The 24,498-nt window shown below is 35.1% G+C and overlaps 2 protein-coding genes across 2 annotated transcripts; one reads left to right on the forward strand and one right to left on the reverse strand.

Moving 5' to 3' along the window:
- The first annotated feature begins 9,972 nt into the window (after positions 1-9,972).
- LOC133313433 (transcriptional regulator SUPERMAN-like) lies at positions 9,973-10,674 on the forward strand. Its single transcript, XM_061514808.1, has one exon. It carries the CDS (start codon positions 9,973-9,975, stop codon positions 10,672-10,674), a length of 702 nt encoding a protein of 233 aa, XP_061370792.1.
- A 5,609-nt stretch (positions 10,675-16,283) lies between these two features.
- LOC133313446 (uncharacterized) lies at positions 16,284-19,125 on the reverse strand. Its single transcript, XM_061514819.1, has 3 exons — positions 18,958-19,125; positions 18,720-18,877; positions 16,284-16,525 (listed from the first exon to the last, which is right to left on the reverse strand). The coding sequence occupies exons 1-2, from the start codon at positions 19,028-19,030 to the stop codon at positions 18,723-18,725; spliced, it is 228 nt and encodes a 75-aa protein (XP_061370803.1). The 5' UTR covers positions 19,031-19,125; the 3' UTR covers positions 16,284-16,525; positions 18,720-18,722.
- Between the last annotated feature and the right edge of the window lie 5,373 nt (positions 19,126-24,498).

A 24,498-nucleotide genomic window follows, 5' to 3' on the forward strand; every position in this document is an offset into this window, starting at 1 on the left:
TAGCGCCAGACATTCTTTCCAACCACGCTAGTAGCGTGAACTTCCAGCCTTGTTAACAAAACTCCCACGCTGACAGCGTGAGATCCACGCTAGTAACGTGGAAGGTGCATACAAATAAGTAACAAATCCTGTTTTGAATCAGTGAAAGTTTGGACCAAGATTTACGATGAAGATTTAATCAAGATATATGAGCAAGACACAAAGTCTATAAATAGAGGCTTAGACTCCACGAGACAGACATCTTTGGCTGGAGAGAATTGTGAGGATAAGAGAATTGAGAGAATTCTTGGAGATTCGCGCTGGATATCAGGATTCCACCGGAGTTGAAGACTGAAGACCATTGAGTTTTTATTCTTCTTCTTCTTTTCTTCTTAGTTTATGAACAATTTTTATTCTTTGAATTTGTTTAAGCCAGCTATGTCTGGATAATTTCTTTTTGTTGTTGGGATCACGGACCCGATGTGAATCTTTTATATTTTCTGTATTATTTTTATAATTTAATTAGTTAGTTTGTTTTATTCTACCTGTGTTAATTTTTTCATATCCTGATTAGAATCGGCCACTCTAATTATAAGGCTTTGAGTGTTATGACTCACAATAGACATATTGGGGTTTTAGTCTGGACAAAGGTAGAATAACAATTTGTGCATGACCTAGACATAGGCTTACATAGATTGCAAACTTTTAATTCATTTGCTTAATGCTTAATTCAAGAGGGATTACTAGGACACTAGGATTCTAATTAGGTTAAAGGGTTGAAATCGCTAAGACATTAGGGTTCAACTAATTTATAGGGAAATAATGAATTGTCTGAGCAAACCAATTAGTTAAGTATAAAATACAATATAGGAATATAAGGGAGGATCGAAGGTGAAGTGCATCCTGACTATAGTCTTTTTACAGATTTCCATCAATATTTTCTTAACGTTCTTGATACTCTTGCATGCGTTTGAATTTAATTGTTCTTAATTTTCTGTTTTTAAATATTTTTGTTTTTAAATTCTGTTTTTAAAATATTAAAATCAATTACTTTCACAATTCAAACAAATTTTCTTTTCCAACTTAAGGGGGATAGTTAAATTAATACTTGGTGCATTAATCCTCGTGGGAACGATCTTTACTTATCATTTTATTACTTGAAAACGAACGGTATACTTGCCGATTTCGCAACAAGTTTTTGGCGTCGTTGCTGGGGATTAATTACGCCAATATTAGTTTTAACTTTCGATCTTTGAGATTGGAATTTTTCTTTTTATTTTGGTTACTAATTTGATTTCTCTCTTTTATGCGAGGTAAAGCTAATAGGGAACCTTTACAGTTTGATCCAGAAATCGAGAAGACTGCAAAGAAGAATCGGAAGCTAACCAAACTAAAGAAGCAAGAGGAATCCTCGGGTTCAGAGCCAAAAGCAGAAGCCGAGATGGCCGCTCACAATCAACCACCACCGGAGGAGGAATTGATGGAGTCAATATTGGCTCCACTGTTGACAAGGCCCAACATTGGTCCTATCCTATCTGATAGGATAGTATATGTCATTACTCAGGGGAAGCCGGATGCTCGCCTAGCACATAGCTCATTGATTACACGGCTATGTTTGCAGGCTGGAGTGGAGATACCTGATGAGGAGCCCTCAGATGTAAAGAGCACGCGGGAAATGACCTAGTCGCACTTTATTGCGATGAGGAATGAGTCCGTCAGGCATGCACTCTGGAAAGTGTTGCGAAAAATCGACAAGTGTACCGATCGTTCTAAGTAATAAAATGATGAGTAGAGTATAGTCTCCACGAGGATTGAGGCACCGAAATTATTATAATTTTCCTCTCGTTGGATTAATAAAATTGGTTTAAGAACAATTCTAGGTTGTGAAAATTGAGAACAATTCAAGAAACTGTGAATAATTCAAAAATTCTTTTTAAAACTCGAGAACAACAGATTAAGATTGAGAAAATATATAAGAGAATATTACGGTAAAGAGACACCAACACCTTTATGATCCCCACCTTGTAATCTGAATTAATGTTTACATTTAATTTAACCATTGATCAAACAATTCACCATCTTTTAATTGATTAGTTAAACCCTAATTCCTTAGTGATCTTAACTTTATTAACCCTATTAGAATCCTAATCCCTTAGAAATCCCTTTTTATGTTAAACTTTTGAATCAGTGAATCCTTAACGTTTGCGGTTCGTGTAGCCTATCCCTAGTGCATACATGAACAATTAATTTTCTTTTTGTCTAGAATTAGAATCCCAATATCCCTATTGAAAACCCTAACCCTCGCGATCCTGATAGAGTGATCAGTTCTAGAAGAATTAAGAGATGAAGAACAAAGGAAAATAAATTCAATTGGAATAAACAAATATAAAATTAATCAAACTACAAGGGGTTCACATCAAGGGTTGTGACCCTTACCACAATAATAAAAGACTAGCCAGACATATTCATCTCTGACAATTCAAAGTATGGAAAAGAGATCATAAATAAATAATAACCAGAAGAATGGGAAGAAGAATCTTGAATCTTCAGTCACCAAGAGCTTGCTCCGATTTCTGTTCTTCGTAATTTCTCTCGTCCAAAAAGATGTTTCTTTTTGTTTCTGACTCCCTTTTTATAACCAATAATCCAATCAAGTCATAATATTCCGAGAGATTTGATCTTTCTTTCTGTTTCTATCCAAATCCGTAAATCAGGAAGCTGAAATCACAACGCTGGCGCGATCAGCGCCAAATCCACGCAATTCGTGCGGGAAAACAGTGAAGATTACTATGTTTGGCGCGAATAGCATGAAAACCATGCCATTAGTGTGAAAACCAAACCATTAGCGTGAAGTGACAGTGGACATGGCTTTTTTTCCTCAGTTTTGGCGCGATCAGCGTGAAATTAACGCCAGTTGCGTGAAAAGTCAGCGGACATGGCGCGATCCGCGCCATTCTCACGCTTTTCATGTGAAACTGTTGTTTGTACTTATTTTCTGCTTTCCTCCTATAAAAACATAAAATCATAGTGAAAGTGTGCCTGAAGATGGATTATCAATAATTCCTCAAAAGAATAACTTTATTACTGAATTATTGTAAAATCCTTAATCTTTTTACTCTGAAATATCTATATGCCGAAGGCACATCAGAAAGCGTCTCATGGACCAGATGGAGCACCATCAACACCACCACCTCCAGCATCACCAGAGCCAGAGGATGAGCCAGCACCAGTAGCAGACGTAGCTCCCTCCGCAGATTTTTTCCTTCTCCAGACACTTGATCGTCGGACACAGCGGATGATGGTCTAGAATGATTATATTATGAGGATGATGGAGCAGATCTTCCTGGACCGTGGGATTGACAGCACCAGCTACCGGCCTCAGTTTTCACCTCCTCAGCAGGATGATCCTACCGCTGCTACATATGCTGATGCAGATGCCACCATGGACGACTCCTGATTATATTGCATCCCATGTCACACACTTCACCATTTATTTCACTTAGCATTTTATTTTGCTGTTTTGAGTATTTTGTTGGATATTATGGTTGGATTATTTTCCGTTTTTACATGCTGAGTTATCATTATTCTGTTTTCCTGTTTAACAAGTATGTGTGTGTTCCACGTGCGCAGAATTAGCTTCACTCAACTATTTTAGTTTGTTGCTGAGGACATCAATGTTCTAAATCTGGAAATTGGGCGCATACTATATGCGAGACCTGCTAACTGCGAAATAGCACAACAGAGATGTCTAACAGAAATTTTCCTGTTAAAAAGGGGAGATATTTTAACCTTCATTTTTTTAGTTTAATTTTTGCTGTTTTAATTCAATTATTTTTTTTCAATTAATATTTTTTTCAATTTTTTTTCTAGAAAAATAAAAAAATAAAAAAAATAGTGAATTCCTGAACAAGTGTTCCTAGATTTTACAAAGCTTACTCAGTGAGTAAATAAATTGAATGATAAGGAGCATGATATCTGTGGAGCATTTAATTGTTTTTATAATCTGAGAATGATGACTGCTCGTTTGTATAACTATTTTGGTGAAAATCCTTAGATAAGACTTGATGTGAAATTTTGAAATTAGATTCTAGCTTGAATTATAACTATGAGGATTAAGCCTAAACATAAATATTTTTTCAGAGAGGCCTCTCTGTAATAGTTTTCTAGAACTTGAACTGTTTCTATGTTTTGCATCCTTTACTGACATGATAAAGGCATGTTTATTCTATTAACTTAGAGCCAAACAGCCTACCTAGAAAGAATTTCCATTGTTAAGCTCTTTTGAGCCTTAGACCAATTCATTCAAAAATCTGATGAAAATTACTTAACCCTGTTTCCCTTGACACACCTTGAGAGTGATTGAAATGCTGATCCAAAGAAAAAGAATCAAGGTACTTCTCAAAAGAAAAAGTTAAGTAAATGAAAAAGGAAAAGAAGAATGGTCTGCAAGATGCAAAATGCAACTCAAAAGAGGAAAGAAAGAAAACATCTGCAAATAAGGAAAGAAAAGAAAAAGGTATTGAAAAAGGGAATAAGAATCCCGAATTGACGAAAAGCGGCAGAAATAAAGATTGAGAAGGAAGTAGTGTTAGAAATCTCAGTATTTCAGTCTCAAATTAATCAGCCTCTGTCCAAAAGATTCTTACCCACAAACTAGGCCAAGTTATAACCTATCAAAGACCTTTTGATCAGTCTATCCATGTCAAATGGGTTCCTCAATCTTAGGAACTTGAGAATATGTTCAAGCTTATGGAATTACTGCTACACTGATGGAATGAGCGTGAACCCCCCAAACACTAGAGTGATGAGCGTATATATTTATATAGTGAGGAATATTCAAGTTATGATCTGAATTCTTGACACAACTGAAAAGCATTGTTTGAAGATTTTAACAGGGAGTTATACATGCATAGCGGTCTGATTTCTTAAGATATTCATGTTCCATGTTTTTCTTTACAAAGTTAATCTTTGCTTCTAACTTTAATCTATTACATTGCAGAGGATAGCAATGTTCAAATCTGGGAATTGCTTGAGATGCCTCCAGCATATGTATAAATCTAAGCCAAAAAGAGAAAGAATCTTGATTAATCTTGGATAAAAAGGGCAGTAATTACTGTTAATTTGATAAATCTTAATCAGAGATCGTACAACTGATTTTCTTCTGATTTGCTAGGAAAACAGACAAACAGGAGCCCAAATTGGAAGCAGTAAACTGAAGCCCCACGCTGATAGCGTGGGTGTGGCGCTAGTAGCGCCAGAAGAACTTTTCATCTAGAGGCATTCATGTTGTTAGCTTGGAATCCGCGCTTGTAGCGCCAGACATTCTTTCCAACCACGCTCATAGCGTGGGAACCACGCTAGTAGTGTGAACTTTCAGCCTTGTTAACAAAACTCCCACGCTGACAGCGTGAGATCCACGCTAGTAGCGTGGGAGGTGTGTACAAATCAGTAACAAATCATGTTCTGAATTAGTGAAAGGTTGGACCAAGATTTACGATGAAGATTTAATCAAGATATCTGAACAAGACACAAAGTCTATAAATAGAGGCTTAGACTCCTAGAGACAGACATCTTTGGGTGGAGAGAATTGTGAGGATCAGAGAATTGAGAGAATTCCTGGAGACTCGTGCTGGAGATCAGGATTCCACCGGAGTTGAAGACTGAAAACCATTGAGTTTTTATTCTTCTTCTTCTTTTCTTCTTAGTTTATGTACAATTTTTATTCTTTGAATTTGTTTAAGCCAGCTATATCTGGCTAATTTCTTTTGTAGTTGGGATTACGGACCCGATGTGAATCCTTTATATTTTCTGTATTTTTTTTATAATTTAATTAGTTAGTTTGTTTTATTCTACCTGTGTTAATTTTTCCATATCCTGATTAGAATTGGCCACTCTAATTATAAGGCTTTGAGGGTTAGGACTCACAATAGACATATTGGGGTTTTAGTCTAGACAAAAGTAGAATAACAATTTGTGCATAACCTAGACATAGGCTTACATAGATTGCAGACTTTTAATTCATTTGCTTAATGTTTAATTCAAGAGGGATTACTAGGACACTAGGATTCTAATTGGGTTAAAGAGTTGAAATCACTAAGACATTAGGGTTCAAACGAATTTATAGGGAAATAATGAATTGTTTGAGCAAACCAATTAGTTAAGTATAAAATACAATATAGGAATATAAGGGAGGATCGAAGGTGAAGTGCATCCTGACTACAGTCTTTTTACAAATTTCCATCAATATTTTCTTAACGTTCTTGATACTCTTGCATGCGTTTGAATTTAATTGTTCTTAATTTTCTGTTTTTAAATATTATTGTTTTTAAATTCTGTTTTTAAAATATTAAAATCAATTACTTTCACAATTCAAACAAATTTTCTTTTTCAACTTAAGGGGAATAGTTAAATTAATACTTGATGCATTAATCCTCGGGAACGATATTTACTTATCATTTTATTACTTGAAAACGAACGGTATACTTACCGATTTCGCAACAGCTGCTTAGTCGACTTGAAGGAACCGAGTTTCCAACACCAATAACATATTAAATTTAAACTCTAGTGCCAGGTTAAAAACAATGTTAATTACGAATAATAACTTTCATCATTACCGATAATATATCAATCACCCAAAAGTTCCATGGCTCATACTACTATTTATAAAAGAGCTTTTGAATTACACCTGTCAACCTCACAAAAGCATCCTCCTTGCTATAACCAAACCAGCCAATCAAATTTCAATACCTCATTTCTTTGAAGTGGTTATGACAAAGGTCAAAGTCCCCCCCAGAGAAGTGAACCATTCTTCAAGGTGTGTGATGGATTATGGATAAGACTTCAATCAAGGTATGCACAGACATCAACTTTTATATTAGCAAGTAGCAACTCATATAGTTAGTTATTTTCATACATTCAACCTTGAGTCTTTATTGTTTGTCTTTTTTGTCAAACATAAATATGGTAACTATTCTTTATTATTGTAACATGCTACAATAGCTAGTGGTGTAGGCTGGTGCTTAGGACCCAACAAAAAATGTATATGCTTTTCAATCTCAAGAAATTTTTTAAGCATGATGAGTGGCAGAGACGGCACCTCCATGCACTTGTAGTAATCACTGCCATTTCGGCTACATAACCTAAGAAAATGTAACCCATGTAAGGCATTGTATTCAAGCATGTCATTGGCTTTTAGTCTTTTAGAAAATCTGTGTTAGATATAGTAGGATCTTTTGGCTATTTAGGCTTCTCTGATCAAACTTGGCCCCCTCCTCAGAAAATGTGTGTGTGCACTGTCATTCTAAGATTTGAGACAATGAACCATGGTGGCATGGTATCTTAACTAGTCTTCATATTTCTCAGTCAGAGTGATGTTACCCCCAATGGAAATGCACTTCTTTATATAACCACATTCTGTCTACGTAGGAACAAAAGCTTCCATGTAAAAGTTACGAAATTGGATAGTATTGTTTGTTTCACATATGTCAAAGGTCTCAATTCCAAATATTATAATTTATCTCGTGTCAAGAAACCAATTCAATGTCAACTAACAAATTTTCCTAAAAGATTGAATTAGGTGAAATCGGATGAATAAATTTTTATATTTTGTATTATATTTCTAGCATCTTGATATGTCTTAGTAGGTTAAAAGATTACTGAATTTAAAATATAACTGGCTAGTATATACTTCTGATAAAATTCTCACATGCATATTGTTACGAGTTTGTCAATTTTATTATTTTGTTATTTTCTGAATTATTGGTTTATTTTAAGTTAGCGGATAGAAACTATGTAGTTATTAGATAAGTACTGGTAGTGGGTACTTTGTTTTAGTTCAATATGTTTACTTGTGGTAGTGAGTAGTAATTATTTTCAAATTGTATTTTGTCTATATAAACTCTCATCATATGGAATAAATAATTCATCATATGAATTATTTGGAAAAATACTTTGGGCAAGAGGTCAAACTTTCTCAATAAATTAAGCTACCTTTCTATGTATGTAACACTTATATTAAAACTAATTAAGTTTGAAAAGTGAGACTAAAATAATTCAATAATGGGGCCACTTCTATGGTATAATTGGATACACACAAAAATGTTTGTTTTAAAAATTTTGGTTTGTACTTTAGGTAAAATTTAACTTCTCAAAATCAATTATGTTGGAATTGATTTTGAGAAAGTGAATTTTTTTAAATTTTTTTAAAAGTAGAATTGATTATAACTGTGAAATTCATTAAATCTTTAAAAACATCTACATTTACACTTTAGAATAAATTTAAAGTTCAAATTAATACTGGTTCTTCCGTGTCAAGTTGAGATTAAAATAAATTGTAGTCATATCGAGGAAAATACCACGTAAGTACCAGCACAACCAAAAGTGTGGCCCCGTACGTAGAAATGTAGAATTTGTGAAAAATTATACCTAATACTAAACATCGGTGTCACCATTAATGCCATATGCTACCCTTTTCAATAACCAACAATATGGTCATGGTATGGTTTATTGCAACAAATTAAATTGATGGGTCATCTTAGAAAAAAGAAAAGAAAAGAAAATGAATTGGCTAGCAATTACTTTTGATTGAGCTCATGAAGGAGATGAAGTAATATTGTAATTGAACTAGTTGAAAGATGGCAAATAAAGATGGGCATGATGAAATCATTACGTTATTAGCTTAAGAGGTTTCTCATGATTTCTTAATTTATTACTTTGAAAGCAAAAATCCTCGTATGCACATAAAGTAAAAAAAAGATCTTGTAATGTATTATAACAGAGATGTTTAGTTTTGATGGTCAAAATCTTTGACTAACCTCAATAATTAGCGTGATGATTTCATATACAAGCCATTTTAGGTGAGTTTTTATATATAACTGATTGATGAAAAGACCATTTCATAATTAGAACTCAAATCTATATAAACTATATATTAGAGAATAATATAAATCATTAAAAAGCTTTCATCCATTAACTTAAATTTTTGAGTTGAATTAATTTTTTACATGGTATTACAGCTTTGTGTACTGTGTTCGATTGGAATTTTCTTAGCATAAGTAGGTGGGTATATCATCCTAATATAAACTATTAAAAAATCTTCACCCACTAACTTAAGTTTTTGTATTGAATTTTATCTCTCTTGTAATTCTGTCTCTCTAGAACTAGTTTAAGTTTTTGGGTTGTATCACTCTTGTAGTTCTGTGTGGCTAGACTAAATCAATTAATTAATCAATGAATCGGTGAAGAAATTAAAAATAAAATAAAAAACCCTCAAAAACCTTTACCATGGACCTCGGGGGTTGCTATATGCTAAGAATTCATAGTTTCAGTGACTCTTGACTAAGAAGTCCTCAACCCTATTTATGACCTAATGCTCATTAACTTCTCACTATTTTTTTTTTCTTTCTATCTGCCCCATTAGAGAGAGAGAGAGAAAAAAAAAAATCTGAGAGTTAATGGTTGGATCTTTACCGAGAAAACAAAATGTGAATATGTCATCTTAACTTGACCAGTGACAGAAATATGGCATAAAGGTGTGTAACCCTGGCAGGCCGAGGTTCCAAATTTAGAAAGTAGTGACCAAACACACATGACTTTTAAGGGTTACCCTCCAATGGGATTCCCTCTCTTCGGTTTACAAAATTTATGCTCTCTTTTTCTATAACTCTTTCTATCACTACACACACACACTACACACTACACACTACACACACTGTGCCTCATATATACTCAAATATCCCAACCCTCATCATCATCATCATTCATTCACACCATTCTTCCAAGGTCAGGTCAGTATGTGAGTGTGTTACCTTTTTCTCTTCTCTCTCTCTCTTTCTCTCTAAGTGATCATTCACAACACACCTTTTCATCTATCTTTTTAAGTTTTCTAATGATATGATTTGAGTAAGACAGTTTCTTTTTTATATATATTGCAACAACTTTACAAGGCTTTGGCTGAGGAATAATAATAAAAAAAAACATAAAAAAAAGGAGAGTATGAAGAGGAACTGTTTGAGCACTAGCTTGAAAGGTTCCATGCAGAGTTCTATCACCAACTGTGTCAACTGCTGCAACAAGAACCAAATGGCAAAAGAGCTTTGGGACTGCAACAACTCTCATAGTAATGGTGAGGACTACATCAATGGCTTCCCATGGCCACCAAGATCATATACTTGTAGCTTTTGCAGAAAGGAATTCAAGTCTGCTCAAGCACTTGGTGGTCACATGAATGTTCATAGAAGAGACAGAGCAAGGTTGAGGCAATCACCTCCAACTGATCAAGGTCAAGACCCTTTGCTGAACCTTAACCTTAACCCTAACTGTTCAACCTCTTCTTTATCCTCATTTCCATCATCATCATCTTCTTCATCTTCTGCTACTCTCAAACCTGCCACTTGCACATTACCCTTGTTTGTTTCTCCTACTCCTCCTTCACCTTCTGAGTTGAAGAGATCATTGGGTGTTGTGGATGGTACTGTCCTATTGAACCCTTTGACCACAAAGACCTCAGAGCCCACAAAATTGAAGATTAATGCTGAGTCTTTATCAGGGGTTGGAGAATGTGATGATGATGCTTTTGCAAGAGAAGATGGGTGTAAAATCTTGAAGAATGCTGAGATCCTCAGGATGGACTTGGAGATAGGTTTGCCTAGAGATTATGATTTAGATCTGGAGCTTCGTTTGGGTACTTACTCTTAGGTTACACAGATTGATATGGAGAAACTAGCTTATGTGAAGTTGATACCATATCACTGTGTTTAACTAGTTAAGGTTTAAGAGGCAGAGAGAATATTGCATTGTTATTTGAAGTAGCTAGGGTAATGTCAAATGAAAAATGTATCTATATTTACCATCTTAAGCATCTTAGCTAGATTCCATATGTTTATGAAGGCTTTCGCTTTTCATCTTATCATTTCCTAATCTGAAATTAATAGTAGTACTACTATAGTTTCTTCTCATTGAGATAGATAGATGGTTTCAATATATTTTAATGCATTTCTTCCTCTTTTAACCATTTGTTCTGTGAGTGTGTGTATGTGTGTATGTGTATATGTGTGGATTGTGTACTTGCACCTTCCTCACGCCAGTAGAGATTATTCTTCTACATTGGCATATGTTTCCAGTTAGGTGAAGGTTTAGTAGACTAACTATACAAAAATATGGCATTGTCAATTTAACATTATCTAATTATTGGGGAATCATTTTGTTCTTCTGAGCAAGTTTTCGAAGGCAATGAGAATGTCAATCAAAGAATTATTAAAATATACAATCCATTGTCCAACAATGGCTTTTGCATATATAATTCAATTATATTCTATGCTAATGAACATTATTAATTGAATTTAGACAAAAGATGTTTATAACATTTAGCCATTTTCATCTAGTATAACCAATTATACTCATAGATATTGCAGTAACTTCTTTAACTGTATCAACAAGCTGTATCTCAGAGGAGTTCTTGCTCAAATTTTATTAACATGTCACTAATTAATGGAAGTTTAATTTGAGCAGTTCTTCAATGAAGATAACTGATATTATTACCACTAAATACGTGAATTAACTAGTAAAAATTGTTACAGTTTAATCAGTAGTTTCGAGTTCTGAGTCAGTTAGACATTATTAATAAACAGGGAATTGAAATTCAACCTTCGAATTAGGAATCAATAATCATGATGCACTTTATAGTAAATTATTTATGTAAAAATATTTACTCTGACATATTGGGGCATAACATTATTGATACAAGTTCCAACACAAACCTCATTATGGTCATTGTACAAGTAAATGTCCTATTTGGGGCCACTACATTTTAAAGTTAAGTTGTTCCAACTCGCATGGCAATGAGTTTGTATAACATAGTTTTTTCATTTGTTTGACTAGCCTCTTCACCATATTGGACACTCAGAAAACGATGTGGGAAATGTAGAACAATCACGAAACTTACCAATAGTGATACCATCTGTTTGCTTTTGCTGATTTAAGCTCCAAACGACACTTTGCACGGTGACACACACACACACACACACATATAATTACTGTGTTCAGATGACACAGTCATTTTATTTAATATTTATATGGTTTGCAAGCCATTCTAAAAATGCATGAAACCCCACAAGAGAGAACAAACAATTTTTTAAAAAAAAAATGAAAAAAAGAAATATTATATTGAAAAGGCAGAGAGACAAAAAGCTGCAAGTTATGAGCAGTAATATCTACCTTCAGAACAATATCTCACAGAGAGCCAAACGGAGATGTCATTTCATTAAAAACGTTAAATGACTTTGGTACCCCAATTTGATGGTACCTGGTACTCTTTGTACATTACCATAAACGTGGCCATGTGAGGTGCCAATCTTCACTTTCTCATTGGATATTCTTCGAATTGATGAGAACATTTCGTTTTACTACTTTGTTCTTTTTCAAGGTGACAATTTTCAACATAAACCTTTAACAAATTGAACTTTTTTTAAATTGGTGTTATGTTGATAAAAATTGATATGAAAAAATTTGTGTCATTTTGTGTGTTAATCTGCCAATACTTTGTTAATTTTTTTACAAATTATTCGTGTCATGTCATGTTATATCAACTCGCAAAATAAGTGAGTCATGTTTATGTCAAAAGTTTTGACCCATTTTCAAATTCATATCATGTTTGTATTCAATATCTTTATTTGTGTCAAGTGTTTTTGTATTTATGTCAAATTCTTGTCGTGTTGTGTCGTATAACTCGAATTGCAACCTCTATTCTTTTCTAAACATAATAGATAGTATCATTTTTTTTAAAAAAATATTTATCTTGGTCTGTTAAATAAGAATGATTGGTTAGATGTTTCTCATATTGTAAGAGATATAATTATCTCCTACATACACATAAAAGGGTGTGAAAATCATGTAAGGTCATGTGAGGAGAAGAGAGAGAAAGAGATAATATGAACCCACATATTTTTTATGTGTGTGTGTCGGAAATAATTTTATTTACTACAATATAAGAGACATTAAACCCTAAAAATAATAGTTATTCTACATAGAGTTATATAAAAAAAAAAACATTATTTAATGGTCCAAAGGTTTCTTCCTTTAACTAAGAACATGATTAATCAACAAATAAGATAAATTCTTCATACGATGGGATCATATAATTAAAAAAAGGGATAGATAATCCATTCCTAAGGTGGGGAGGGATTATAAATATGAAGTGTCCTTGATTTCTGATTGAGTGCAAATGTGGAAAATAGTTTGGGGTCTCATAGTTCTCAGTAATGCTTTGAACTGATCAAGATATATATCATTCCATTTAAGGAAAGGCCATCATTACCCATTTGACCCCCAGACATTGTCGGGAACATATAAGCCATAAGGTTTGGGAAAAAAAGCATCCCTCTCAAGACCCCACTGGTAGGGGTGTAAATAGGTCAGGGCAGGGCAGGCTTTGGCCTTCCTGGCCTAGGCCTACACACAAAAATGTTGAGCCTATCTGGCCTATGAGCCTATCAAAGGCTTAGTTTAAAGGCCAAGCCTGCCCTGTTATTAAAAAATAAAAAGCCTACATGGCCTGTGAGGCCTTTTAGGCCTACCATATTGCATATTAAATTTTAAAAAAAAAATGAAATATCTTATTCATTAAACAATATTTCTAGCATGTGTCCAAATTATTAAAATTCTACAACAGATTTTTTAACAAGAACACATATTATAAAAATTCATGACAACAAAGATTGAATTTTTCTTGGCATACTAAAACAAAAGCAATTAGGTTATCTAACTTTTAGAATAAATAAATAAATATATAAAATATTTTTTTTATTTAAATATTAAGCAGGCCGGCCTACAGGCTAAAAGGCCAGACATTTTATGTTTAGCCTACGGCCTTGTTTCTAAACAGGCTCATCTACAAGCCTTAACCTACTCTCCTTACCTCGTAGGCCAGGACAGGCCAGGCTTTTCGTAGGCCAGGCCATAGGCCCCTGTAGGCTGGCTTGGCCCATTTACACCCCTACCCACTGGCCACTGTGAAACATATTTATAGAAAAAAATTGAAATGGAAAACTATGTTAATTCACACATGAATTGATTGCTCACGTTCTATCATCTCCATGACTCCATCCCCATGTAACTTTATTTTATTTTTTAATTTATTTTGTTGCTTATTTTTGTCCTTTTCCTTTCACTATTTAATTAAGTTAGAAATTTGTGTTTGATGTCTAGACAGATAAATAGATAGATAATATAGGCATGGGAAAGACACAACCTTTCTGTCATATTCGTTATCTGTATATACATAGCTATTTCTGAGATATTATCATTGGCGTAAGACAAAACTTGAAAAATGTGCTACATTTAACATAACATAGTAACCATACAATATGAAAAGCTGAAAGAATCAATTCTCTGTGAAGAAGCTTGCTGCCTACAAATCTAGGCCAGCAGATGCATATATCAATCAAGACCGTATCTATGTACATCTGAATGATTCTTCTTGCATACTGGGCCCATACTATTTTGAAAACAGCCCAACAAGTTGTAGGTAAGCACTGAGTAGAACTTATAGATGAACCAAAGTTTGGTTGAGCTGTGAAAACACAAGAACACTCCACTTAAAATGTCAACTTTAACCCCAAGGTGTAGCACAGTTGATAAGCAGACTGCAGCTTTAGGATCGAGCTATGATGACTGATGAAGTTATGAGTTCAACTCCTATGAGAAACACTTTGGGACTACCGGTAAAAATCTTCTCGCTCCAAACTACGAAGGGATTAGACTCATTCTACTGGATAAGGACATCCTAAGATCACTCAAAATAAAATGTCTACCTTTGATTTTTATTAATTTAAACATTACTGTAAAATCTTGTTAAAGCTTGTACCAAGCATACCTTGTTCATAAAAATGGGATATAAATTTCGCACAAAAAAGTATAAGCTTATATTAAATTACTCATATTTAGTTAAACTTGTATAATAAATGAATTGAATTTGATAGTAATTTACAAATGTTTGGTTTGGTTTTGGAATAATTTAATTAAGAATAATAATAATTTTTATGAACGTAGAAGTTAATATTGATTTGATTTATAAAAATTAAAATTTACAATTTGATTTTTGATGTACTGTGAATGTAAAAGAGTTTTATATTTTAATATAAAAATGTTCGGTCACGTTATTTAATGAATTTATCAAAATTAAGAAAGGATGTGGCAATATACATCATATTTTAACTTACAATGCATTCAAATTAAGCTCATTAAATTATATAATATATTGCTTACATAAATAATCTACCAGTTATATCGTACGGATGTTAATACAAGCTAATATAAGGCCAATTATATCTATACCTTATTTAATAAATAAAAGGTAAAAGAAATGCGTGTTAAAATATGTATTTTTCTTAATTTATTATTGAAAAAAAAAGTTGTGTAAGAAAAATATAAAGAAAATGTTATCTAGTTAGTCTTGCATATTATCTGCGCACTATCATCAAATATATAAATTTAATTAAGCATGATGTTCTTGAATCTTAATATCATGTCCATTAATTTTAGGAATAAGTGGGTGTGATTGTCATGAAAAGTTTCCTCTTCAAATTTTAATTGATTGACAGTGATTGTGAGATTCCAGACGTCATTAATAGCTCATATACGATATATTTATTTAAAAAATAATGTTTATACTCCGTCGATATGGTTCAACAAATACACTAAATGGCAAAGGATTAAAAATCTCCTTTGGCTGTGTTGTTGGGGCGTTTCACTGCAACACCACTTTCACTGATTTCTTGTGAAAGTGTAGCAGCAGTTGATATGAACTATTTTCGTGTCTATTTGCACATCATTATGATGGGGGTGGTTGGCGTTTCCAAGATGATTGTTGAAAGCAACAGCCTGCAAGTGCAGGTGTAAATGCTCTTCATGAAAATGGTCAATATCCTATCTCATTCAAATTATGTTGGATTGCCCGTAGTTTGGTAGCTGCTAGTTTTGAGGTATACCTTAGACTCTAGTTCGGATGTATCACTTCTCCTATAACGAAAAATTACTTTTAATCTTGGGGGGGGTGAAAAAACAGATTACTTTAGTCCAACCTTATTATTTTTAATCAAATTCAAATGGAATCTTTTTATTATTGTCAAATTCAGTCAGATTCGTGCTTTCTTCTAATTTATAAAGAAATGTGCAATTATTTTGGTTAGTTGTTATGTGTTTGCTTTGGGTAGAATAACCATGTATAACAGTAACATCAGATTGTTGATCAAAACATTTAAGCTTTTCAAATTTTTATAAATTGAAATGAATTAGAGGAATGGCTAACAAAATGTTTTATTTTAAGCATGTCGTTTCTTTAAAGGTAATATTTCTTGGCATGCTTACAATACGTGAACCATATAATGTGGATATCTATTCCGTTGCTTACCCAAAAAATGTGGTGCAACTAGTTTCTTAAAGATCTTAGCAAGACATTCATTACAAACAATTCTGGAGTTAAAGATACAAAAATCCGGAAGCTGAAATCACTCCAAGCAGGTAGTTCCAAGAAGAGCCTCTTCTACTGATTCTGCAAGATGATGGAAGGATGGGTATCAGTTCTGCTGAGTTGAGCTCGATAAAATTTAACCAGCTTACTTAGTTAATTTTTGTAGCTTACTATATCTAATCTGATTTTGCCATCATAATCAAGTTAGCTTCTTGGTACTGAATGTTACTAAAACAGAGGCATTAGATCTGTGTCTAAGCAATAATATCTCAACCTTCATTTGTATATCAAACAACAAACAAGTAACCAACATATATGTTATACAAAAAAAAAAGTAACCAACATATGTAAAGAGGCTAATCTATGTTGGACTTGACTTTCTAGCAGGTATAGAACGAACATGGCAGATTGTCTATTTGAAACAGTAAAGTAGAATAAATAGCAAGCGCATAGGGAAGAGATAAACATCGAAACATTGGCCAACTAGCCGGTAAAAAGAAATTAAAAACTTCATCAATCACCAAACCAAGCAAGTGCAGAAAGGGGTAGTGCAGTAATACAGCCATGACACAATCCAGTAGAGAGAATAAAAAGAACCATTGATTCACAGAAAATAAGAAAAGAAACATGGAGAATCGATAATTTATTGCATAATGGGTGAACCAAAGTGACCACTGACCAACATGACTCTTGACATGCAATTTATTATTGAAATGTTGTCACCAAATACCCATAACACACAAGTTTGAAGAAAGAAAAAAGGAAGGCAAATTTGTTAAAGGACTATACAAACATTTTTTCTTGAGTTGCTCAAGATCTTGTAGTTTTTGTCTTACCAAAATTTCCTAAATATTACTCCTGCATCCCTTTCTTTCAAAATTTGAGGTGAATCTCAAAGTAGCCCTTCCCACCCACAGCTGCTAAGTCAAATTCCCCACCTAGAAAAAACCTTGAATGTTTGATGCAATTTCATTAATACTTTGAAGAACCATAACCTACTCAACCTGAGTTTGTCACAAAGCCCAATGGCATGCTAATATTCACACTCAGATATCATCGGCAATCATTTCCGAAGAACTATAACTATTTATTTGAGTAAACAAAACAATGACAATTCTTTCACATTCCACTTAATTGAGAAAAACCTGAACATTGGTGCACCTTTGAGGAACGATAATCTACTCAATCTTAATTTGTTATATAGTCCAATGGTATGTTAATCATCAAACACTCAGGTAGGAACAGCAATTAATTCTGAGAAACTCAATCAAGTTTATATAGTCCATTTTCCTTTTTCCGTAATAGTAAACAATGACAATTTGAAGGGGAGCCTTGGCACAATGGTTAGTGTTGTCGCCATGAGACCCGCAAATCACAGTCAGTCTCTTGCAGAAACAAGGTAAGAATACATACTACATACCCACATAATGAGGCTGATTCTTACTTGGACTTAGGGATGTGCAAAATAACCAAAAAATTTAACCGAATCATGAACCGAATTGAAATGTACTAAAAATAACCGATTTTAAAAAACCAGTTCATGAACCGAACCGATTTTTAAAGAACCATTTCATGAACTGAATTGGTTTTTAAAATTAGTTCAAGAACCGAACTGAACTGATTTTTATTACTTTATTTCTTTAATTTTTTTTTTTTCTTTTCAGAATAAGGTCGACCCGAACCGGTTCCTACCACCGAACCATTTTTGAATCGAATCGAACCATTTTCAAACCGAACCGAATCGGTTTTGAACTGAACTGAACTGAACCGTTTTCGAACCGAACCATTTAAACCAATGTAGTTCGGTTTTTAAAAAAATTCAGTTCAATTCGAACAATACACACTCCTACTTGGACTCAAAGCAAAATAGGAGCTTTGTGGTAGCATGTTTCACTTTTTTTTTTCCTTTTTTAAAATAAAAAAAAAATATATATATATATACAATGACAATTTGTTAACGAATTACAAGTTTTCTTAGAATATATGCCTTTTTCCACAACAATCCCAAAACACTCTAGTCTTAGTTAAACTAACAATTCATTTCCATTTTTTTCCAAGCAAGCAATGACAAATATTTCATTGCCTAATCTAATAAAATTTCACATTCACAATCACAATGTAAACAACCAAAGCTAAGGAGGACAAACTACAACTACATGATACACCTTAATTTGATGCAAAATCGTCGTCTAATTTACAACCACCAATCAAATCAAAACATTAATAATATATTGATGAAGCTCAGAAAAATTGCAATAATAATAATAAACCTAACCTTTTATTTGAGAGGTTCGTGCACGGAAACAGAATTTGACGAATTATTCGGTGTCTGTGGGACTCCGTTGGATCCTACCTCCTGCTGCTGCTGATGCTGCTGGATGATTGCCTTCCTCTCGAACTCGCGCCACTTGTTGATTGCGGCGGTGCAGATCACTGTTAACGAAGATGCCGCGATTAGATTCGATACAAAATAGGTGTGTGTGTGATAGAGGAATGATCGGAAATTGGATTACCTCCGGCTCCGACGAACCAGACGAGACGGATGAGTTTGGGGCCGGCTGGGCCCGACACTTCTTCGCCGGTCATGTCTCAGCCGCCGGTAAGTGCTTCCTTCTTACTTCTCACTCAGCTACTCACACTCTGCGGTTATGTTATCTTCGCTCTTCAACCCTCGTTTCAAAAGCCACTCCACAATTTTTACATCGAACCTTCTTATTTATTATGCCCACTGTTTTAAATATATGTATTTTTTATTTTCCAATTAATAATTTAATATTTTTTTTAATATATATATATATATATATATATTTAATTTTTAAATATTTTTATTTATAATTTTTATGTTTCTAAATAATTAATTCAACCAAAAAATTTAAATTATTGATTGAGAGCCTTATTAATAATTTATATTATTATCTAATAAATGTCTTTCTTGTTTTGTTAAAAAATTAAATTAAGGGAAATAACGTGTGAAAATTATTTCTTTCCATAGACTCAATAAATTAGTGGGATCACATAAAAGTGGGGAAAAAAAAATTAAGATGAGACCACCTATTATTATGTCAGGAAATAATTATTACCCTTAAATTAATATCAACTTTTAAAGAATAAGGGATTAAATTGATGTTATTTTCTTATTGTTGAATGACCAAATTCGTGTAATTTCTTAGGTATATTTGAGAGGGAAAGTTTCTTTATTTTTTTTGAAAAAAAAATGTAGTCATTCGATTCATTATTTTTATGGGATTATATGCACTTATATTATTAGAATTTGAAATTCTCCAAAAAATTATATATTTTGAGTAATACATAATTATAATATGATAAAATTCTATTTTTATTTGACAAAATTGTAAAAATTTTATTTCCACTGTAGCTTAATTTATATATATATAAGTTATATTTAAAATTTGATACTGACGATAAAGGATCTTACTCATATATATATATATATATATATATATATATATATATATATATTGTTCCGGGTTCATACACTGAGCCATACTTGCTCGTAAGAGTAAAGGACACGGAACCCGGATATACTTTACCCGGATAGGCGGTTAATCATGTCAGTAAGTATTACACGTAGGGAAGTTAGCAGTTGATTAAGTCAGCCAGTATTACAAGTAGTGGAGTTATAAGTGGGCCTACCACGATGCCACGATGGTACCCACCACTTCCATAATAGAGGTAATTGTTCAGAAGCTAGCCCCATATGTACACCAAGGATAGAGATAACACAGGGAGATAACGAGAATATAGATCCATATTAATGTTCATCCAGAACATTTGGCGCCGTCTATGAGGAAGGTAAAGCTAATCCTACGCATTTTCTTGAGTCATGGCAAGCAACAACCATGTTGAGCGAGTGGAGGAGAATGAAGAAAACAGAAGGGAAGAGGAGTCTTTCCGATCCAGTGGAGGGAGTCGATCATTAGATACCATTGGAGAAGCTTTAATTCAGTTAATGGAGGAGATAAGGAATCGGCAACATCAAGAAGGAAGAGGAAGAAGGCAATATTCAGAAGAGACATTATCTGAGAGAAACGTGCTACATGATTGGGATAGGTGGAGAGGTTTTGTATCTCCCTTTCCTGATTATATTCCATTATCACCTCCACCCGAGACTGGGCATAGGAGGACAGAAGTTCGAAGAGGGCAAGGATCTCAGATATCCAGAAGTCTTTTAGAGAGGAGAAATTATCAGGGGGAAGGACGTGGAGTAAACCGGAGGGTAGAAGAAGAAGATTATAAGGCAAATGTCAGAGACGCAAGACGAGGACGTGGGCGTCAAGAACAAAAAGATGAGCAACCTCGTGGGGATGCTTGGGAAGACGAACAACGACAGAAAGGTTGTCATTATTACGCTCGCCATAGGGGGCGAGGGCGAGGTCAGAGACATTATAAAGAAGCTGAGGAGAGGAGGAGGACAGATGGAGGAAGACGGTATATTTATTACAGAGATGATTTTCCACAAGATGAGGGTGAGTACTATTATACATCAGGAACCCGGGCTCAGAGAGGAGGGTGGCAATCAGTAGAGAATTATAGTCCTCGTGGTTATGAAGGACAGATGATGAGACAAGAAGGACCAAGCTGGAATGAGCAGACGAGGAGATTAACACAACAGATGCCGCAGGAGATTCGAGAGCCGCCGGGTAGTCAGGGTCCTTCAGGAACCCCTTTATCTTGGAGATTGAGGGCGGAGCCTATTCCGAGTTGGTTCAAACAACCCACTAAGATGAAAGCTTATGATGGAAGTTCAGATCCAAAGGAGTTTGTAACCATTTTTTGGGCAACGATGTCATTATGTGGAGAATATGAATTTTTGTTATGTCGGACATTTCCAGTTTTCTTAGGGAAGCAGGCGTTAGAATGGTTTACGGGCTTGCCAGTCAATTCCATTGACAGTTGGTCCGATTTATCTCTTCGTTTCATACAGCAGTTTGCTCATTGTGGACCCCAACCAAAAACCACACACAATTTATGTGGAGTGAGACAGAAGCCAGGAGAAAAGGTCAGAGAAAATTATGAACGGTTTCAAGCAGAAGCTAGACAAGTGAAGGGGTTGGAGAATCAGACGTATTTGCTGTTGTTTACCACCGGGTTACAGCCTGGCGGGTTGGCGGATTCTTTGGCGAAAAAAGGACCAGCTACAAAGGAAGAGTTGATGGAAAGGATTCGGAAGTATATTGATTTGGAAGAATTTAGATCTTCTCAGAAGCAAATTGAACAAGGATTCAGAGAAGCTACATTTAGGAGGCCGGACAAGCCTGCTGGAAGAGAACAGTTTGACGAAAGGCGACCTCGGGTAGTAGGGGAAATATTTAGAGAAGCATATAAGAGAGACTTCACACCATTAAATACGTCCAGAGCCCAGATATTGAAGGAGGTAATGTCTACAGAAATGCGAAATGTTCCACGGCTTCCGCCTATTCGGTCGAGTTATGCCCAGGCAGATAAAACGAAATGGTGTGAATTTCATCGAAGATATGGACATTATACGAATGATTGTTTTAACCTGCAGAATGTTATTGAAAGGTTGATTCAAGAAGGGAAACTACAAAAATATGTAAGAAGAGGATAAAAAGATGGGTGTAAGGAAGATAAGATCCGGCGATTAGACCGAAGTCGCAGCCCGCCTGGGGGAAGGAATAAGGAGGCTAACAGAAATCAAAAAGCAGAAAATCAATCGTCTTCGAGTCGAGTTCCGGTGGGGCATATTTGCCCTATAGCTGGTGGGCGAGCAGGAGGAGGAGAATCTCATAATGCCCGGAAAAAGCACTTAAAGATGTGCATGGCCATTTCAGAGAAACCGCGTTTTAAAGAAGAGCGAAACAAGACGGGCAATCAGGTAGTGTTTGAGGATTTAGACTATGAGATACTAGACCCGGAGCATGATGATCCCTTAGTGATTTCGGGATTGTTGGCAAATTATCAAGTTGATAGAATGTTGGTAGATCCAGGGAGTTCAGTGGATATTATATTTTGGGATGCTTTCAGAAGAATGGATTTAGATTATGATCAGTTGGAGCCGTGTGGAGCTGATTTGTTAGCATTTACTGGAGATAAGATTAAACCTTTGGGATACATTCCATTGAGGTTAACATTGGGGACCGCGCCTACACACAAGACAGTCACTTTATCGTTTGCGGTAGTGGATCTGGGTTCCACGTATGATATTATCTTGGGCAGACCATTCATGAAGAAATTCAAGATCTTTTTGTCAATTGATCAGTTAGCAATGAAATTTGTAGCTAAGGATGACAAGGTGGCAACGATAAAGGCGGATCAGGTAATGGCAAGAAGCTGTTATAACATGAGTTTGAGGATTCCACAGGAAAGTAAGAAGGAGCGAGTAATAATGGGAGATGAGGCCAAAGAGAAGAGAGAAGCACAAAGGGAAGTATACGAAAAGAAAGAGGAGCAAGTAATGGTAGTCGGGATGGATCCCCGAGTAGAAAATAAAGTGGAGAGACTAGAGCCCGTGGGGACCATGGAAGAAGTTCAGTTAGGAGCAGGTAAGGAGCAGGTTACTAAAATGGGTTCTGAGTTAGAACCTGATGTGAGGGCTAGCATGAAAGAGTTATTGCAAAAGAATGCTGATGTTTTCGCATGGAAACCTTCTGATATGCTCGGGATGGACCCTTCTTTATCTTGTCATCGTTTGGCAATAATTCCTGGAGCGAGGTCGGTGGCCCAGAAGAAGAGGAGATTCTGTGCTGAAAGAAGGAATGCGATTGAGGAAAAAACCAAAGAGTTGTTAGAAGCAGGTTTCATTAGAGAAATAGAGTATGCCACATGGTTAGCCAACCCTGTGTTAATTAAGAAGCCGGATGGGAAATGGAGGATGTGTACAGATTACACGCATTTGAATAAAGTTTGTCCGAAAGACCCATTTCCTTTACCCAGTATCGATCATCTAGTGGATAAGGCGTCAGGATATAAAGTGTTGTCGTTCATGGATGCATATTCCGGGTACAATCAGATACCATTATGGAAAGAAGACCAGGAGAAGACAACATTTGTAACACAAAATGCAATGTATTGTTACAATGTCATGTCGTTTGGGCTCAAGAATGCAGGGGCAACTTATATGAGGATGATGAATAAAGTGTTTAAGGAGCAGATGGGAAGAATGTTAGAGGTAGTACATGGATGACATGATTGTGAAGTCGGAAGATGGTAAGGTGCATTTAGCAGATTTGCAAGAGGTTTTTGAGCAAGTTCGGAAGCATAATATGCGTTTAAATCCGAGTAAGTGTGCTTTTGGAGTTCCGGCAGGAAAGTTTTTGGGTTTTTTGTTGACAGAAAGGGGAATTGAAGCTAACCCGGATAAATGTAGAGCGGTGATGGAAATAAAGAGCCCAGAGAATGTTCAAGAAGTTCAGAAGTTAAATGGGCGAGTGACAGCTCTGTCAAGGTTTTTGGCTAAATCTGCGCAAGTGTCTTTACCACTTTTTCAACTCTTAAAAAAGGGATCTGAATTTACATGGACTGAGGAGTGTGAAGTTGCTTTTCAGCATTTCAAAAATATCTTAGCTTCACCACCAATTCTTAGTAAGCCGGAACCAGGGGAGCTTTTATATTTGTATCTGTCCGTTTCCCAAGAAGCAGTAAGTTCGGTGCTTGTCCGAGAAGGAAAGAGTGGGCAACAACAGCCCGTGTACTTCGTCAGCAAAGTGTTGCAAGGAGCAGAAGTGAGGTATCAGCACGTAGAGAAAGTGGCTTTTGCATTACTAATTTCAGCACGACGGCTTCGTCAGTATTTTCAGTGCCATCAAATAGTAGTCAGAACGAACCAGCCAATAAAGCAGATGTTACATAAGCCGGATTTAGCAGGTCGAATGGTGGCGTGGGCAGTAGAGTTATCTGAGTTTGGTATTACCTTTGAAGCACGTAAAGCAATTAAAGCACAAGCATTAGCTGATTTTCTGGTAGAAATGACGCATCATGGAGGTACCGAAGAAAATAATTGGTGGAAGTTGTTTGTAGACGGATCATCCAATAGAAGAGGTAGTGGGGTTGGAATTATAGTTGAGAATTCAGAG

The sequence above is a fragment of the Gastrolobium bilobum genome, unplaced genomic scaffold (assembly GCF_033153095.1).
Source record: "Gastrolobium bilobum isolate Gb01-03AN ecotype WA unplaced genomic scaffold, APGP_CSIRO_Gbil_v1 utg11941, whole genome shotgun sequence".
Lineage (NCBI taxonomy): Eukaryota > Viridiplantae > Streptophyta > Magnoliopsida > Fabales > Fabaceae > Gastrolobium > Gastrolobium bilobum.

Bases quoted from the DNA above. Each gene is read 5' to 3' on its own strand.
- LOC133313433 (XM_061514808.1), top strand. From the start codon at position 9,973: ATGAAGAGGAACTGTTTGAGCACTAGCTTGAAAGGTTCCATGCAGAGT.
- LOC133313446 (XM_061514819.1), bottom strand. From the start codon at position 19,030: ATGACCGGCGAAGAAGTGTCGGGCCCAGCCGGCCCCAAACTCATCCGT. The intron at 18,878-18,957 runs GTAATCCAATTT...CTTCGTTAACAG, and splicing joins CTGGTTCGTCGGAGCCGGAG to TGATCTGCACCGCCGCAATC.